A 20,125-nucleotide genomic window follows, 5' to 3' on the forward strand; every position below is an offset into this window, starting at 1 on the left:
TTAACATTATCGGGAAACGAGCAGTGATGAGCGAGTATGTTCTGTTAACCCTTTCGCCGAGTATGCTGGGGCCGAGCACCGAGTAGTTACAGCTGCTCGGTGATATGTTTGAATCGCTCCCGTGTGCATGATTTGCGACTGTTTGACAGCTTTAGTACATGTATGGAATGTCTATTTCTTACACATTCCTCACATGTATTAAACTTGTCAAACAGTCGTAAATCATGCACATGGGAGTGATTCAAACATAACACCGAGCAGCTGTAAATACTCGAGGCTCGGCCCGAGCATACTCGCCGAAAGGGTTAACAGAACATACTCGCTCATCACTAGAAACGAGGAATCCTAGGAATGTGCTTTCCTAATAATTGTGCAGTTTAAATGCACCCTTAGTGTATTGTAGCACCCTGAGGACTCGGCTGCTACAGGGGTATTACACCTCAAGCCAGAGGTGTGGTATTCCACTCCCGGGTAAGGATGGAGTGTGGAACTGAGCTAGTAGGCTGCATGCACTACATACATCCCATTTCCGGGGTACAAAACGACGGTACTCCCACCAGTATATGTGCAGGTACGACTGCGTCTGTCCCTGGCTGGAGTGGGAGGGGGGTGGAACATCCCAGTAGTGTAGGGGCAGATAGGGGGAGTAGTCTGAGTAAAGATAGGAGCTCATTGGGTGCTGGTCACCTGAGCTCACACATAGAGGGAGTATATAAGGTGGGCACCATCTTAGAACAGGGTCAGAGTTTAGCCTGAGGAGCAGAGCAGAGGAGCTCAGCCAGAAGGGCTGACAGGGAGCTGTGGCTCCGGCTGGGCCCAGCTCCAGAGCAGAGCCTGCAGAGAGAGAGAGAGGAGTGAGAAGGACCCAGAGAGGAAACAAGAAGGAACCCCAAGATCCCAGAATAAGGACAGAAGGGTGAAGGGTTGGCGCACAAGGGTACCGGATCCCAAGCTGGCGGAGGCCAAAGCAAACCTTAGCCAGGAACCGGAGGTCGTGGGCAAGATTTGCCACGACCCTCACCAAATCCACCAGAATGGCACACCGAGCATAGGGTCAGGGAAGCCAGAGAAGGTTCAACCACCAAGAGACCCGAGGGAGCCGGCCAAAAGTGGATCCCTGGTGGGAACGGCCAGAGGAAGGGAGAGTCAGAAAGGAGCTCAGGACCACGCTCCAGAATTGCCTGGGGGTTGGCCGAGTCCAGGACCTGGTGGACGCAGCACGGCTCGGGTGGTCACTCAAGGCCAGAGTGACCAAAAGAACACCAGTAAGTAAAAACCCTGAACTGCATCTCCTGACTCTGAATCTTCTTTTTGCATCATCACAACCCCCATCATCTACACCTGCTGCCCTGAGGCCATACCCCTCCCGTTGGGGGTTATACCATCACTGCTGCACATATACCACCGGCCTCAGTGGACTGCTCTGCAGCGGCGGCTTCAAAGCCGCACTCAACGGGTGGCGTAGTCGACAATCAGGTTAAACATCTACTGCCATAGACTGCCACTTAGTTTGACACCCTGGGCACGGACCGGGTCACCGCCACAAGGACTACTACCCCCATCGAGATCCGGCTCCGGGTATCCCCTACAGCACTGGCCCAGGGGGTGCGTGAACTTTGGCGTAGTCGGCAGGATAACGTGCCCGCAACCACCGGGTACTGCGTGCCTGAAAAAGAGACTTTTAAAACTTACCATCCGTGAAGTTTTCCCGCCATCCGGCGCCATCTTCAGCCTTCTTCCCACCATCGGTGAAGATTCCCGCCATCCACGGAGTTTCCCGCCACTGGAAGACGATTCCCGCCATTTCAGAAGATTTCCCGCCCTGGCAGAGCGGACGCCATTATGGGCGTGCCAGAGGGTGGCAAGAGGCCACCTCCCATCGTGGGCCAGGACCAAGAATGGCGCCAAAAACGAAGACCGCCCCCACCAGCAGAGACTGCAATGATTGAGATGTCCATCAGCGTGGGAGGTCTGCCCCTGGAACTGACAATCACCAAGTTGCCCCAGGACCGCCCTCAATGTGGGCGGAGACAGAACAAAAGAGAGAAGATGGGAGCAGCTTGGAGGAGTCTGGAGGAGCCGTACCCAGAGATGGAGGGAGAGGCAGGCAGCACCGACCCTGTGGTCAGGAGCCTGATGCAAGCTACCACTCCACAAGACCTGGTGGAGATCCTGGCACAGCTTCCCCGAGACCGGGAGCGTGCACAGACCGCGCTGGAGGGCCTCGCACGGAGGATGGCCCAAGTGCAGCGAGAAACGCTGATGGAGTGGAGCAGGGAGATGGCCCAGCAGGCTGGAACCCGCCAGCGGAGCACACCACCCGCAACGAGGAGCACGCCTGCCCCTGAAGAGGATGCAGAAGGGACGGAGGCCGGAGACGACGCCGCAGAGGGAGCTGAAGAGACGGAGGCAAGTAAAGGGGACGTTACTACCCCGAGCCCAGCCACCGTAAGCCTACCCCCGCTCCCCGTCGCAGAGCCCGAAGTCCCACTGATCGTGCCCGTTGCCGCACCGCTACCGCTCCAGACTAGGCCCCAAGCAGGAGCCGCGACCACGCCCCCTGTGACGTCACGCGCCGCAACCCTGAGCGCGGCCAAGCAGGAGACGCCACTGGCCTGGTCGCAAGGCCGAGTACCCCCGGGCGCCGCAGTGCCAACAGCGCCCTCTACCTCCACTGAGCTACCGGCCTGGTCGCTGGGCCAAGTAACCCCGGGCGCCGCCGTCTTCACGGTGCCCTTTACATTCAGGGTGCCCCAAGCCTGGTCGCAAGGCCTGGTGAACCCGGGCGCCGCCACCACAACAGCGCCCTCAACGTCCACAGCGCCACACCTGGGTGAAGACCTATTTGCCCAGCACACATGCCCGGATGGGCAGCCCTTTGTGTGGCCACCGGAGTTCCACCATCCCCGACTCCGGAAAGAAAGACCTCTGGATGAGCCCCTGATCCCGGCTCCGGTGCCCGTCAAGATGACCCCGCTCTCGTTAGAGGAGGCGCAGTTTGAGTGGGACCCCCCAGGAGGACGTCGCCACTGATGTACAGTAGGAGCACTGTAAATAGTTACCCGTGAAGGTACAATAACTGTTACCATTATAGTCCCCATTGGGACCAGTGAACTGTTCCAGTGTGTCCCATCTCCCCACAGGCTGAGGACTGTGAACAGCCATCCCTTTTCCCCACTGGTCGAGGACTGAGAGCGGCCATACCTCCCCTTGTATATAGTTGCGCTTTCTAAAGCGCCCCCTACTGGTTTTGTGGGAAAACTGTTTTTCTTGAAGAGACTGTTGCACTTTACCCGGTCACAAGTTGCACCGTGGCCGGAGGAACAAGAATGTTTACTATGAAAAGTTTTATGCTGATGATATATATAATGTTTTATATGTTTATGATGTTTTTGAAAAAAAAATTGTATGTTTGTGGATGTTTTTATTCTTTTACAGCCCGAGGACGTGCTGTGATTTACCAGGGGGGAATGTAGCACCCTGAGGACTCGGCTGCTACAGGGGTATTACACCTCAAGCCAGAGGTGTGGTATTCCACTCCCGGGTAAGGATGGAGTGTGGAACTGAGCTAGTAGGCTGCATGCACTACATACATCCCATTTCCGGGGGACAGAACGACGGTACTCCCACCAGTATATGTGCAGGTACGACTGCGTCTGTCCCTGGCTGGAGTGGGAGGGGGGTGGAACATCCCAGTAGTGTAGGGGCAGATAGGGGGAGTAGTCTGAGTAAAGATAGGAGCTCATTGGGTGCTGGTCACCTGAGCTCACACATAGAGGGAGTATATAAGGTGGGCACCATCTTAGAACAGGGTCAGAGTTTAGCCTGAGGAGCAGAGCAGAGGAGCTCAGCCAGAAGGGCTGACAGGGAGCTGTGGCTCCGGCTGGGCCCAGCTCCAGAGCAGAGCCTGCAGAGAGAGAGAGAGGAGTGAGAAGGACCCAGAGAGGAAACAAGAAGGAACCCCAAGATCCCAGAATAAGGACAGAAGGGTGAAGGGTTGGCGCACAAGGGTACCGGATCCCAAGCTGGCGGAGGCCAAAGCAAACCTTAGCCAGGAACCGGAGGTCGTGGGCAAGATTTGCCACGACCCTCACCAAATCCACCAGAATGGCACACCGAGCATAGGGTCAGGGAAGCCAGAGAAGGTTCAACCACCAAGAGACCCGAGGGAGCCGGCCAAAAGTGGATCCCTGGTGGGAACGGCCAGAGGAAGGGAGAGTCAGAAAGGAGCTCAGGACCACGCTCCGGAATTGCCTGGGGGTTGGCCGAGTCCAGGACCTGGTGGACGCAGCACGGCTCGGGTGGTCACTCAAGGTCAGAGTGACCAAAAGAACACCAGTAAGTAAAAACCCTGAACTGCATCTCCTGACTCTGAATCTTCTTTTTGCATCATCACAACCCCCATCATCTACACCTGCTGTCCTGAGGCCATACCCCTCCCGTTGGGGGTTATACCATCACTGCTGCACATATACCACCGGCCTCAGTGGACTGCTCTGCAGCGGCGGCTTCAAAGCCGCACTCAACGGGTGGCGTAGTCGACAATCAGGTTAAACATCTACTGCCATAGACTGCCACTTAGTTTGACACCCTGGGCACGGACCGGGTCACCGCCACAAGGACTACTACCCCCATCGAGATCCGGCTCCGGGTATCCCCTACAGCACTGGCCCAGGGGGTGCGTCAGTATGGACACTTTTCTGACTAATAACTACCATTAATTGCAGCTGCTATAAAGCACACACACCTTACTGCACTGTTTATATGGATATCAATGTAAAAAGTAAGTACATGCCTCTAATATGGTGATTCAAAGAAGTATTTGTACAAATAATAATAAACATGTCATTTCTGTTCTACATACTTACAATTAAATAAAGGGGTTTTCTGGTTTCAGAAAACTCATGTTCCCCGACTGCAGTTTGTTTTACAAAAAAACCCTGTGCTTTACTCACCTTCCACAGGTCCACCAATGAGTCTCCTCCACTGCTCCCGATGTCTGTTATTGTCTGCTACGCTGATGTCTCTTCCAGAGCACTACAGCCACTAACTGAGCTCAGCGTTTCTGCCTAAGTCGCTGAGCTCAGTTATTGGCTGCAGCGCTGGTGACATGAGATCAGCACAGCAGACAATAACAGACCTCAGAAGGAGCGTCAGAAACTCGGTGCTGAATCCAGGGAGGGTGAGTAAAGCACATTTTATTTTTAAAAAACAAATTGCAGATGGGGACAGGGCTTTAATGAAATCATAAAACACCTTTTATGATACTTAAATTATATATTCTCTTTAAAACCTGAAAACAAAAATTGTATGTTTTCCATAATCTTTATGGTTTTACCATCATAATTAAACATTTTGTAATAAACAAGACAATCACATTTCAGAGGGGTAATATTGTTTGGTATGATCATGCCTACCGCCTTTCAGAATCATACATTCTTCATGAATATGTATGTTTATGTGGCCCTTAAGTCCACTAACATGGTTGACCAAGCGCTTCTCACATTGTAGGCTGGGTCTGGTTGCAGGAAATTTTCTATCAGCTGATATAAGTGGCACACCACAATGTAATTGTTCCCTACCATAGAATATTACATGTTTTTTTTTTACTAAAATCAATAGATTTTGGTTGTTTAAAAACTTGCAGTCCTCCAAAGTACAAACAGTTATAAAGAATCCCATAGTTCCTTAGATTATAATGTGGCCATTTCTGATGCTTTTAACACCACCACACCCATAACCATCACCTAGGACTGGACAGTGCTTGTTTGCCCCATCTCTTGTAGGTCCTATGGAAAAGGATTTCCTACACCGATACTCACCCCCTATTAATATAAGGAATGCTTATCTCTAAAGGTATGTTTAGATATGCTAAGGCTCCATCGAAAACGTTTGAATCAAGCCCCCCTGCTCATCACCCCCCTATGCTCATCAATGACAGGCCATTCTCTATTGTGCCAGCTGTCCAGTCTGAGGGAACCACCCATTCCTCACGGGTCAACACCCTGCCCTCCATCATTGTGTCAGCCCCACATTTTCACATAAGCCAATCCTCCTTCCCTGCATAGGTTATCAATGGGCCCTCCTCTATTCTGCAAGCCACCCGCTCTGATAGAACCACTTCCTTCACCCAGTCATCACTGCTAGGCCTTGCGCCATTGTTCCTGCTCGGCATATCCCCTGTTGTCGTAGATCACAAAGCAGCTGCTATGGCTGTAGTTCGACCCTAGCTTGCATCATCATTACATAATATTCTGTGCCAGACATCCATATGTCAAGTAGTGGGAGGATAGGAGTAGTAGTGTGCGCTGGTGATGTAATTCAAGAATCCAAAAGACGTTGTACAGGATTGACCACGCGGTTTATTCTCAACACGTTTCGAAGTTGGACCAATTTTTTCATCAGGAGAAGCAAAATATATGGTTTTGTGGTTCTCCTAATAAAAAAGTTGGTCCAACTTTAAAACGCGTTGAGAATAAACTTGTTCTGGATTCTTGAATTACTACTACTCCTATCCTCCCACTACTTACCTTATATGGCAGGAACTCCCAAACTGAGGGTACTGCAGCAGCTGTCAATCCTTGATTCCTTGGCTGAGAGTTTAACAACCCCAAAAGGTGAGCAGTTTACCCCTCATCTATGCAAATGTGTATATCGTGTGTTCCCTTGTTTTCTGTTAGACATCCAAATGTACAGTACAGACCAAAAGTTTGGACACACCTTCTCATTTAAAGATTTTTCTGTATTTTCAGGACTATGAAAATTGTACATTCACACTGAAGGCATCAAAACTATGAATTAACACATATGGAATTATATACTTAACAAAAAAGTGTGAAACAACTGAAAATATATGTCTTATATTCTAGGTTCTTCAAAGTAGCCACCTTTTGCTTTGATGACGGCTTTGCACACTCTTGGCATTCTCTTGATGAGCTTCAAGAGGTAGTCACCGGAAATGGTTTTCACTTCACAGGTGTGCCCTGTCAGGTTTAATAAGTGCAATTTCTTGCCTTATAAATGGGGTTGGGACCATCAGTTGTGTTGTGCAGAAGTCTGGTGGATACACAGCTGATAGCCCTACTGAATATACTGTTAGAATTTGTATTATGGCAAGAAAAAAGCAGCTAAGTAAAGAAAAACGAGTGGCCATCATTACTTTAAGAAATGAAAAATTGTCAGTCCGAAAATTTGGGAAAACTTTGAAAGTGTCCCCAAGTGCAGTTGCAAAAACCATCAAGCGCTACAAAGAAACTGGCTCACATGAGGACCGCCCCAGGAAAGGAAGACCAAGAGTCACCTCTGCTTCTGAGGATAAGTTTATCCGAGTCACCAGCCTCAGAAATCGCAGGTTAACAGTAGCTCAGATTAGAGACCAGGTCAATGCCACACAGAGTTCTAGCAGCAGACACATCTCTTCAACAACTGTTAAGAGGAGACTTTGTGCAGCAGGCCTTCATGGTAAAATAGCTGCTAGGAAACCACTGCTAAGGACAGGCAACAAGCAGAAGAGACTTGTTTGGGCTAAAGAACACCTGGAATGGACATTAGACCAGTGGAAATCTGTGCTTTGGTCTGATGAGTCCAAATTTGAGATCTTTGGTTCCAACCACCGTGTCTTTGTGCAACGCAGAAAAGGTGAACAGATGGACTCTACATGCCAGGTTCCCACCGTGAAGCATGGAGGAGGAGGTGTGATGGTGTGGGGGTGCTTTGCTGGTGCCACTGTTGGGGATTTATTCAAAATTGAAGGCATACTAAACCAGCATGGCTACCACAGCATCTTGCAGCGGCATGCTGTTTCATCCGGTTTGCGTTTAGTTGGACCATCATTTATTTTTCAACAGGACAATGACCCCAACACACACCTCCAGGCTGTGGAAGGGCTATTTGACCAAGAAGGAGAGTGATGGGGTACTACGCCAGATGACCTGGCCTCCACAGTCACCAGACCTGAACCCAATCGAGATGGTTTGGGGTGAGCTGGACCGCAGAGTGAAGGCAAAAGGGCCAACAAGTGCTAAGCATCTCTGGGAACTCCTTCAAGATTGTTGGAAGACCATTTCCGGTGACTACCTCTTGAAGCTCATCAAGAGAATGCCAAGAGTGTGCAAAGCAGTCATCAAAGCAAAAGGTGGCTACTTTGAAGAACCTAGAATATAAGACATATTTTCAGCTGTTTCACATTTTTTTGTTAAGTATATAATTCCACATGTGTTAATTCATAGTTTTGATGCCTTCAGTGTGAATGTACAATTTTCATAGACAAGAAAATACAGAAAAATCTTTAAATGAGAAGGTGTGTCCAAACTTTTGGTCTGTACTGTATGTCTCCCGCAGTGTCCCTCAACCATGCGTGCTCTCTCTCTATCTCCCAAAGCAATAAAGGTTTCCTCCGCTTTTTAATTGTGATCATGCGGTAAATCATAATGAATCCTACACTATGGTTGATGTGGGTAGAATGGACAAGCTAGTTAAGATAATACCTATTCTGCCTTTTACTCAATCTGGCTAACCTGGTCCCAATTTAGGTAGCATTTATTCACCAAATTATAGATTGGAAACTAATGGAGGGAATAGTCACTTTTTGGAAAAAGAGACGATAGTTATACTGTAGCTTCATTCATCTCTAATTATCAATGAAATGTGTGTAGGATGTACAGTAAATATCCTGCTGATGACTATAACCATGATTTATGTCCGTATATACATTTTAAGATAAGGTGGAGAAGCCTATACATAACATCAACACAATGAATTTTACACTCCAAATTAAAGCAGAAAATCTGTTAATTTGGACTGATCATCTGCCTGGGAAACAGCAAGCAGAGTCTTACTATGAACTCTAGTCTTACGGTCAATCTGGTCTGCAAACACCTCTCCGTAGATCATCCAATATGGCATGTAAAAGATGTTGCGGGCTAGCCTCCATGAAGGCTCCTCATCTGGGTGCAAAATGGCCTGTCTTGCCACGCCAAAGCTCATCAACACAACCAGCATTATGATCACAAAATACAGCATGTCAATCATCTATAAAAATAGGAAATAAGACAAATGAACAAGCAACAATTTTATAAAATGCTGGTTTAATTTTTTGCTTTGATCTATCCATAGAAAACGCAAAATAAGTGCAGTTACGCCCTAAAATAGGATCTCTTTTCCTGTAAATAAACTCCTCCATTGTATGATAGAACACACTGCAACTTTTAAAGAACTTTGGATTTCAATTCCTCCCCATTTACAGGATCTCTGCTTACTGTCAGTTAACATGCTATCAGAAAGCATCATTGTTTTCACACAGGTACTAGGCTCAAAGGAAAAATAAACTTGCTCTGATACAGTTAGCTACTAGCAGTGAATATATAGGACTGGTCTTCATAAAAAAAAATCCATCATAATCATTTAAAAAATTCTATGCTGACTTACCATTTTTCCGATCATCATCACATAGGGTCCGAGGTATTTGTTGACTCCAAAGATATCCAAAACCCGAATATACCAAAAGATGATATCCACACAGTATATGACCCGTCCGTAACCCATATATGGCTGATTTTGTAGTCTGAGCATTGCTCCAATTAGAAACACTGAAATGGCTACAAGATCAGTGATATTCCAGTACTCTTGTAACCAGACCTTTACTTTCTGGCTTAGCTTTCCTGGTTCAGACATTAGAATCTGCAGGGAAATGTGGATTGACAAAAAGTAAGTGGAAAAAAATAACCAACTGTGTAAAAACACTGACTGAATTACAGCTTAATATGAATTCTGATATTAACATGGATTATTATGCTAAAGATGTGCTGAACTGTTTAGTATAACCTGTGTTCGTACCTTCTATTTGGAATGTAATAAATGGCCCCTGTTACATATTTCAAAGGGCAGCCCATCTTAGTCACGTGTCAGGACGGGCTGAAGTCTGAAGAATCACAGCTCCTGAAACCTGTGTCTCAATCTACAAAGGAGCTGTATCATAAACACATAAAACAATGAGCTACAGAGAAGGGCCGTTACAGGAGAAGAAATAAATCTTCTCCTCGGCTGACTGAGCACAAAGGATTTTTTCTACAGCCTCAGTCCTCTGTGTATAGCCAGCTATGGAGAATATTTATTTCTTCTGATGCCACAGCCCTTCTTCTTGGCTAACAAATGTATGTTTGCTTATGCTATAGCTCCTCTGTCAGTTGAGACATAGGTCTTGGAAGTCGTGTTTCTTCAGACTGCAGGCTATCCTGACTGGGCTGCCATTTGAATTATTAGACAGGAGCCACTTTATCACATTCTTTGAGAACCCCTTTAGGGGTATGTGCCCGCAGCATCTTTTAGACACCGAAAATTGCTGGCAGTGTTTTTCTGAAGCATCTTCTTTGGAGTTTCACTGAACGCTTTCTTGGGGGTCTTCCTGCTGATGATTTTTTTTTCTTAATTGTACATATAAACTACTGAGTGGCTTCTGTAAGTCACCTGAAAAATGGTAAGGTAACTTCTTTTACCCGTTTCACAGCTTTCAAACCTGGAGCAGTTAAAAGAAGCTCAAAAAGATGGCGCATATGCACTGTAAGTCATTTTGACATTGCACTGCCTATGTTCGTTCTTTTTGGAATTTGTTTTAGCTCTTTTCCAGGAAAAATCCACCTGAAAAAGACACCATGTGCAAATAACGGAAGGACGTTTTCTGCCATTAGGATTGTCTAGTTGGAACAAGTTATCTCATTGTAGGTCTATGGGGATCTGACCATGGTGAACCCCCCTGATTTCCACAACAAGGCACTTTTAACCCTGATAGAATAAAGAGGTAGTTTGCATGCTCAACACTGCTCCACTCATTCTCTATGCAGCTGCCATGAAAAATCAAAAACAGCACTCTGGCAGTCCCATAGAAAATGAATGGAGTGGCGGTCAAGCATTTGCACCATTGCTTCATTCTAACAAATATGAAAGTACCCTATTCTGGCGATTGGTGAGGGTTCCAATAGTCTGAACCCGCCAATATACAAGTTGGCATCTCTCCTATGTATAGATAATAACTTGTTCCAATCAGCCAACACCATGGTGACCAATTTTTAATTTTTTTCAACTGACAGTAATATGTTTTTTAATTATCTTTGGACAGGGCCAATACAATGTTTTTTTTTGAAGGACAAGTTGTAGCTTTGAATGACACTATCCATTTTACTATTCAGCTTACCTTTGTTAAGTCTTATTTTTTTGTGTAGCTGAGATTTTATTTGGTAAAATTTTGGGGTGCACACTATGTTTTGATTTCTTTTTATTGCATTTTTTGGTGTAGTGCAGTGACTGAAAAATTACAATTACGGAACTTAGATTTTTATTTTCCATTACGGCATTTACCATGTGAGCTTAATATTTTCAAAATTTTAATAGTGTACTTTTATGAACACTACAATAGTGAATGTTCTTTTATGTCTTTATTTTTCAAAGGGGCAAAGTGGGAGACTCGAAATATTTCATGTTGCTATATTTTTTCAATATTTTTCTAATTTTGTAAAAGTTTTTTTAGTCTTTTAAAAGACTTGAATCTGCGGTTGCCTGATTACTTATTCTATATACTGCAATACCACTAAATCTAGTGAATAGATAGCGTACCAAAGTATTGCAGTATGTAGCTAAAATCATCTTCTTCCATTAAGCCCAGTCTGTGTCTGAGCTTCACACAAGGCCCAATATGGTAGCCATGGAGGCTTTCAGTGATGGCAAACAATCTGAAATTGTGCTCCTGGAGATTGTGTATTCAAAAGCCAGATATTGATATTGGCATTTAAATAGTTAAGAGTAATGACCTGTGCTCCCATTACAGCTGTTACTGGCATATGCTGACTGTTAGTGATGAGCGAGCATGCTCGCCACTGCTCGATATTCAATCGAGCATCGCGGTGCTCTGGTATGCTCGTTACTCAATTGAGTATCGCGGGTGCTCGAGCACTATGCTCGAGTCCCCGTCTTGCATGTTTTGCGGCTGTTAGACAGCCAATAAACATAAGGGGATTGCCATGTTGGATACTGGCATTACTGTGATTGGCTGGTCGCATTGCATCATCGGGTCTTATACAAGACCCGGTGACGCAATGCTTGGCACACTCTCCTCTGGGAGCAGTTCAGAGAGAGTTGATCTAGGAGGGAGAGCTTATGTTTAACCAACTAAATAAATAATTTAAAAAAAATGACGTGGGGCTCCCCCTATTATTGATAGCCAGTCAAGGTAAAGTAGACAGCTGTGGGCTTATATTATCAGGCTGGGTAGGTCCCTGGTTATTGGGCCCTTCCAAGCCTAAAAATACAAGCCCGTAGTCACCCCAGAATTCGCGCATCACATTAGATGTGCCAATTCTGGCACTTTGCCCGGCTCTTCCCAATTGCCCTGGTGCGATGGCAATCGGGGTAATGATAGTTGGGGTTGATGCCAGCTGTGGAAAAGGAAAGAAAATCCAGCAACTGCAAAAAATATATAAAACATCACATTTATTTAAACTGTTTAAAAATAGAAAATGTAGGAAAAATTATTAAAATTGCATAGCAACGTCAGGTCTATGAGTTTCGAGCTTTCACTGCTCTTAGTGTTGACCAATGGATTAACCTAATAAATAAATAAGTTAAAAAAATGACTTGGGGTCCCCCCTTATTTTTGATAACCAGCCAAGGTAAAGCAGACAGCTGAGGGCTTATATTATCAGGCTGGGAAGGTCCATGGTTGTTTTGCCCTTCCCAGCCTAACAATATGAGCCTGCAGCTGCCCCAGAATTGTCGCATCACAATTCTGGCTCTTTGTCCAGCTTTCCCGATTGCCCTGGAGCAGTGGCAATTGGGGCAATGGTAGTTGAGTTTGATGACAGCTATGATTTGTCAAAAATCACAGCGGGCATCAAGCCCTGGGGTTAGTAATGGAGAGGTGTCTATCAGACACTCCCATTACTAACCCGTTAATAAAAACACACACTCGCAGAAAAAAACACTTTATTCCCCACACTATCCAACATTCACCAATTTATTAAAAAAAATAAAAAAAATCCTGTGCAGGTCCGCAGTAATCCAACGAATTCGAAGTAGTCTAGAAAAGGATACCTGAAAGGCAGAAATAAAGACAAGAGACAGTCTCATGTTCACCAATTTATTACCCAAAATGTTGCCACAGGGGTACAATGTAGTCCATGTTCCTCGATTCTGTTTCCGGCGCCTGTGAATAGCAGTAAAGTGACCGCTATTCACAGGTGCCAGGGAGTGACATCAACGCTCATCATCGTCATCGGGTCTCGCTGAGCGACACTTGGCGGTTCTGATGGTCGTTATAGTCACTACCTGGCCGGAAACAGAATCGAGGAACATGGACCTGTGTGGCAACATTTGGGTAATAAATTGGTGAATGAGTCACTGTCTCTTGTATTTAGTTCTGTCTTTTTATGTCTTTCAGGTATCATTTTCTGGACTACATCAAATTCGGTAGATTACACCAGGCCTGCATGGGATTTTTTTTCTTCAATTAATTGGTGAGCAAGGGATAGTATGGGGGAGTCTTTATTCAAATAAAGTGTTTTTTTCTGTGTGTGTGTTTTTATTCTTCATTACTGGGTTAGTAATGGGGGTATCTGATAAACACCTCTCCATTACTAACCCCAGAGCTTGATGCCAGCTGTGAATTTTGACAAATCACAGCTGTCATCAAACCCAACTACCATTACCCCGATTACCATTACACCAGGGCAATCGGGAAGAGCCGGGCAAAGCGCCAGAATTGATGCATCTAATGTGACGTGCCAATTCTGGGGCAGCTGTGGGCTTGTATTTTTAGGCTGCAAAGGGCCCAATAACCAGGGACCTTCCCAGCCTGAAAATATAAGCTCGCAGCTGTCTGCTTTACCTTGGCTGGTTATCAAAAATAGGGGGGGACTGCACGTAGCTTTTTAAAATTATTTATTTATTTATTAATACTCTGACAACATTGTTCCCATCTGTGACCTTGGAGTCAGAGATGCGTCCAGGCGTCTTTCACATGCTGCTCTCACTCCATTTGAGTGCTGTTTTTTTTAGTTCTCGATCATCACTACTGACTGTATAATACAACTCGTGTCTGCCAAGTATGGTGGGGGGGTTCAGCTCCCATAAACCCACACCAGACATGTACTGTACATGTATGGCAGATGTCAGGACAGAATTAATAGTGTATTCTGACCTCAGACATTTATGGCATGACCGGGAAGTCCATGGCTATTTTCAGATCTCCCATAGACGCTTCTAACTACAGTAGCATATGTGCGGAAATCTTTTTATTCACAGCAGATGTGAGACATAGGTTGGGGGACGCCATTTCTTGAGACAGGTGAAGGACCCAACGGGACCCCAAATGTCTGATACGAATATGCCCCTTTAAATACTAAATGCCTACTGTTAAGATAACCCACAAATGTTTGATTGATGGGAGTTGATCGATGGTTGGCAGAATAAAGGAGCTCATCAATATGGGTGCCTACTTCTAGTACTGCAGTTAAGTTCTATTCAAGGGGAATTCACTCAACATTATACTGTTTAATAGGCCACAATCCAAATGACGTTTCTGGATTTAAATAGTCACTAGCCGTGTCGGACTGGATGCAAAGGGCACACCAGTAACTCTGACTTTGTGGCCCACTGTTCAGCTACAAGAAAATATTACATCACCCTCATTCACAAATATACCTATACTTTTATATAATAAAATGGGCCCACCGGGAGATTTACCTTGTCCACCATGGTCCAGTCACTAGTACATTGAAACTTAGAGTGTCACCAGTGTGCCATGAAAATATAATAAGCTGAAATTACAATACAAAACCAATCTCTCATTCTACACATAACTTCCAGTTCCAATTCTCACCTCTCTCACTTTCTCAAGTGCAAGTGTTACAATATATGAAATGACAATCCACTCCTGAAGTGAAGGCCATCTCTCCATCTTCACCAAAATAATGTAATTGAATAACATTAAATATGCTAAGTAGGAAATCTGTGAAGAAAAAACACATTTATTATCCCACATATTACAGTTTTTGTGGTAAATTTTGACATATATTAGTTTGTTTAAATGAAGTTAAAGCTTTATTAAATTATGTGGACGGGTATAACATGATTTGAAATGTAAATGCCTCTGTGCAGGAGGATGAAATATTGAAATGCAATGTCTTGTTAAGAATGTATACAGTTAAAGTCTATTTGATCTCCTTTGTGATGCAGTGGTGCACAAAAAGGTGCACGGGAAAACATAAAGTTATTTGTTGTGTCCTTGATGTGTAATCCCCTTTTAAGATGATTTGCAAAGCATTACTGAAAAGGTCATAGGGCTTAACACAGTGATCACATCTGAAGTGAACTCTCATCTGACCTAAGAAATGGTCACTCTGAAGAATTTCTTCAATATTGTCAACCCAAGCATGCAATGTATTATTAATGCACCGTCTACTACAAGTGGGATACTTCTCCTAATACACATGTGCTTCATTTGAAAAGTTATGTTTGTTATGATGCAATGAAACTATTACACACCCTGTGATATGTTTCTGACCCAGCCAACCAGGCCTCTTGCTTTGTACTGATGAGGGGGCAAACCCCCTAAAACACGTGTCTACAAATGGAGTTTCTGTTTTGACTACATATTCAAAGCAATGTGGCAAGGCGTTTTAACTCCTTAGTGCAAACTGATGTAACTGTATGTTAGTGCTGAGGTCCGGTTGTTTTACAGGAAAGCTCCATTTACATCCAGTAGGTGCTGGTTGTGTTACATAGCTGGCATTTGTCTGTAACAGCAGCGAGAAGAGCTGAACGCCGATCGCTGCTGTTAACCATTTACATGCCAATGTCAATCTCTGACATTTAATTGATGTGGTTACCAGCTCCCATTGTCCCCCCCCGCCCAACTCCTCGTGACGCAATTGCAGGCCTCCAATGGGTTACTACGGCAGCCAGAGGCCTGTTGAAAACTATAACTTCCATCTTGGTACTCCTGTAAGGCTTTATAGGAGATTGAGACTTACACTACATACTGCAGTACAGTGATAAACCAAGGGGAGTAAACAATAAAGTGAAAAATGATATGTTTTCAAAACTATTAAAAAATTAAGAAAATATAAAAATTCAAATCACTCCCCTTTTCCCCGTATTAAAAAAAAAGTAATTGGAAAGCAAATAAAAACATATTTGGCATCACCAAATATGTTTGGTGAATAGATAATTGTCATAAAAGTCTGATTTATTAAAATGTAGAATGATAAACTCATATGGTTTATGCCATGAAGAGAAATAAAATAATAAAGCTAAGATGTTTTTTTTTTTGTTGGCTACCACACCTCTTTAAATGTGCAATAAAAGCAAACAAAACGTGATATGTACACCAAATTGGTATCAATAAAGCCGTGAGCTCGCTATGGAAAAAGCACAGTTCTCTAAACAGAAAAATATAAAACATTTCGGGTTTAATAACATGGAGACACAATAAAAATGTTTTGGTCTTTTTTTTTAACAAACTTCTGATTTTTTTTTCACCATCTAAATGAAAAATCTATGCAAATTTGATATCACCGTAATTGTACTGACCTGAAGAATCATGTTTCCAAGTTATTTTTACCATTCAGTGAATAACAATAAAACAATGGCGAAATGGCAGCTATTTTCACAATTTCATACCACCATATTTTCAAAACTACAACTTGTCCCGCCTATGTCGACCAAAAAATAAAAAAAAATATTCGGCCGCTTCATTAAAGATTTTATGCCAGAAATGTGGCATAAAAGCTTTGAAAAGGCTCAAAATTTTTCCGCTCAAAAAATTTGTGACGTTTGGTGTTTTCACACCTGTTTGAATCAGATTTGTCAAAATTGGCGAAGCTGGAGAGAAGCCAGGGCAGAATAGGGCATGGCCACACACATTTGTCCAATTCATCAAAGTCCCAGACTGGAGTAACATTTCTGGCACAGTTCACGAAAGTGCACACCACTCTGAAGATGCACCGAATTCATTAAAGAGCGTGAACCTGTTAAAGAATTTGGCGACTTGTATTCCAGTGAGTGTGCGCTATGCCAATCTTGATGAATGGCTTTGGCAGAAGAGGAGGGAAAAATACAAACATGAAAATGATAATTGGCTGCGGAGGCAAAAAAAAGTCGATATTGACTTTTAGGATTCCTACTTCCACCAGGTGGCACTAGAGTCCCTGTCCTCTTTTTATGTGAAGAGGCTATTTGTTAAAGGGAACCTGTCAAGTCGGAAAACACTATTTACCTGCATATATAGGTTAATCTGTAGGTAAAAAGTATTAAAAGGCTTCCTGGCCACCTTACTAATGGTGCAGCTTCCAGGAGAAAATGAACTTATTTATTGAATTTGTTCCTCAGGGCACCACAGTGAACCAACATTACTATCTGCAAGTGCTGAAGCGATTGCGTGAGGCAGTGAGAAAGAAACGACCTTAATCGTGGCGATCAGGTGACAAGTGCATATCATTTAATGGACAGTATTTTGAAGGGGATTAATGTTTTCAAGATGTTATCTTGAATAAAAAAAAATGTAAATACATAATTCTCGTTTTTTTTTGGGTACCCCCTTGTATGTATGCCTGGTATACATCCACATACCATTTTCCTGAATTGCATTGAAAAAAAGTAAATTACACTTTTCAATGCAATAGTATGAAAAAAAGAATTATTGTGTCCCCCGGGTTCTCTATTTATAGATTAGGTTTACAAATGTGATTTGTTCCAATTCAGAATCCTAAGCATTGATTTTTTTCGTACGTGACACAACATATTATTTATTTTCCATTATTACACTCCATGTTAAAGAGTTATATTTCCACCAAAAATATAACTATTCTATATATGTAAATATAGACACAATAACATTTTTTTAAAAGGACCACCAATCTCCATAACCATTCCAAATCGGTATATAATATTTTTCCACCAAACATGCCTCGATGCCTCGGATGCCGATACAATTGCATTTTTTTGTTAATTTCTCCCATTGAAATAAAAACTTATAACATGTTTATATGATTTGTGGAATTTTTGTTTGATTGTAGGACAACTAAACATTAAAAAGTTTTTTAAGACTAGAGCTAAGGAAAAAGTAGAGGAGATAGCAGTAGGGATTTGTAATTGTGTTAGTAATCGGATGCAAACTTCCATCTTTTTGAGGTTGTTTGAAAAATTGCAAAAAAAAAAAACAACCCAAAAACAAACAACCTCATTGACTAAAAGAAGACCATATTACTTACTGTATAAAACCAGAATTTGACTATTGGAGCATTGTAGAATTCATAGATCTTTGTGCCAATAGGAATACTCCTTTGTTTTCTATGGCCGTTTTCTTCATCTCCTTTTCGAGAGTTGGCATCAGCATTTCCATCCTAATGACAAATTTAGCAGACAAATATATTTGCTAAAAATTCAAAGATAAAATATATAGGCATTGAAAGATACAGAATATGAAAATGTATAATGCTCAAAGCTTCATTGTACTACATACATTAGCATATATACAGTTACATAACATATACAGGTGCATCTCACTAAATTAGAATATCATCAAAAAGTTAATTTATTTCAGATCTTCAATACAAAAAGTGAAACTCATATTTTATATAGAGTCATTACAGAGTGATCTATTTCAAATGTTTATTTCTGTTAATGTTGATGATTATGGCTTACAGCCAAGGAAAGCACAAAAGTCATTATCTCAGTAAATTGGAATAATTAACAAAAAACACCTGCAAAGGCTTCCTAAGCATTTAAAACGGTCCATTAGTCTGTTTCAGTAGGCTCCACAATCATGTGGAAGACTACTGACTTGATAGATGTCCAGAAGGCAGTTATTGACACTAAGTAAATGTAAAGTAATTTTTGCATTTCATTTGGAAATCAAGTTCCTAGTGTCTGGAGGAAGAATGGAGAGGCACACAATCCAAGCTGCTTGAGGTCTAGTGTGACGTTTCCACAATCAGTGATGGTTTGGGCAGCCATGTCATCTGCTGGTGTAGGTCCACTGTATTTTATCAAGACCAAAGTCAGCGCAGCCGTCTACCAGGAAATTTTAGAGCACTTCATGCTTCCCTCTGCCGACAAGCTATTTGGAGATGGAAATTTTATTCTCCAGCAGGACTTGGCACCTGTCCACACTGCCAAAAGTACCAATACCTGGTTTAGAAACAACAGTATCACTGATTGATTGGCCAGCAAACTCGCCTGACCTTAGCCCCATAGAGAATCTATGGGATATTGTCAAGAGGAAGATGAAAGACACCAGACCCACCAATGCAGACGAGCTGAAGTCTGCTATCAAAGCAACCTGGGCTTCCATAACACCTCAGCAGTGCCACAGGCTGATCGCCTCCATGCCACACCGCATTGATGCAGTGATTCATGCAAAAGGAGCCCCGACCAAGTATTGAGTGCATTTGCTGAACATACATTTCAGTAGGCCAACATTTCGTATTTTAAAATCATTTTTCAAGCTGTTGTTATAAAGTATTCTAATTTACTGAGATATTGACTTTTGTGTTTTCATTGGCAGTAAGCCATAATCATCAACATTAACAGAAACAAACACTTGAAATAGATCACTCTGTTTGTAATGACTCTATATAATACACGAGTTTCACTTTTAGTATAGAAGAACTGAAATAAAATAACTTTTTGATGATATTCTAATTTAGTGAGATGCACCTGTAAAATGCTATACCTAAAGGGGTATTCTAACAAGAAGAAGTTATCACCTATTCACAAGATAGGTGATTACGTCACATCTGTTGGTTCAACTGCTGCTACCCCTACCAATTGCTAGAACCCATACCAATCGCTTTTTTCCCTGATTTGATCGGAGCTGCGGTGGAGAATGTGCAGTGCCGAGCATGGACTCCCTGCAATGTAGAAGTTATCACCCAGCATCAACAAATTTAAATGGTTGTCCACTTTTGGATACCTTTTTTTTCACTTAATTCCATGTAATTGGGTCTAAAAATTATTTTTGCATTTGGGTTTCATTAAAAAAAATCACCATTTTCATTCTATAGCCACTGTATTACACTGTCTATTGCTGCCTGCAGAATGAGTTAACTGAGAATCCGTCAGTCAGCTCACTATGACA

The 20,125-nt window shown here is 43.2% G+C and overlaps 1 protein-coding gene and 1 long non-coding RNA gene across 2 annotated transcripts in view; one reads left to right on the forward strand and one right to left on the reverse strand.

Annotated features, from left to right (window-relative positions):
- LOC141166334 (uncharacterized) overlaps positions 1 to 20,125 on the forward strand; it is a 154,342-nt gene that overhangs the window by 65,696 nt on the left and 68,521 nt on the right. The gene's annotated exons all lie outside the window — the stretch shown is intronic.
- Positions 1 to 20,125, reverse strand: part of TRPM1 (transient receptor potential cation channel subfamily M member 1) — a 64,281-nt gene that overhangs the window by 25,687 nt on the left and 18,469 nt on the right. The window contains exons 5-8 of the mRNA XM_073652909.1: positions 18,258 to 18,389; positions 14,867 to 14,995; positions 9,427 to 9,678; positions 8,856 to 9,030 (exon numbers count right to left, since the gene is read on the reverse strand). Of these exons, the coding sequence (XP_073509010.1) occupies positions 8,856 to 9,030; positions 9,427 to 9,678; positions 14,867 to 14,995; positions 18,258 to 18,389 (688 nt within the window). The remainder of the gene's footprint in view (positions 1 to 8,855; positions 9,031 to 9,426; positions 9,679 to 14,866; positions 14,996 to 18,257; positions 18,390 to 20,125) is intronic.

Source organism: Phyllobates terribilis, unplaced genomic scaffold (genome assembly GCF_046119375.1).
Source record: "Phyllobates terribilis strain yellow unplaced genomic scaffold, ASM4611937v1 Scaffold_11__3_contigs__length_659146591, whole genome shotgun sequence".
Lineage (NCBI taxonomy): Eukaryota > Metazoa > Chordata > Amphibia > Anura > Dendrobatidae > Phyllobates > Phyllobates terribilis.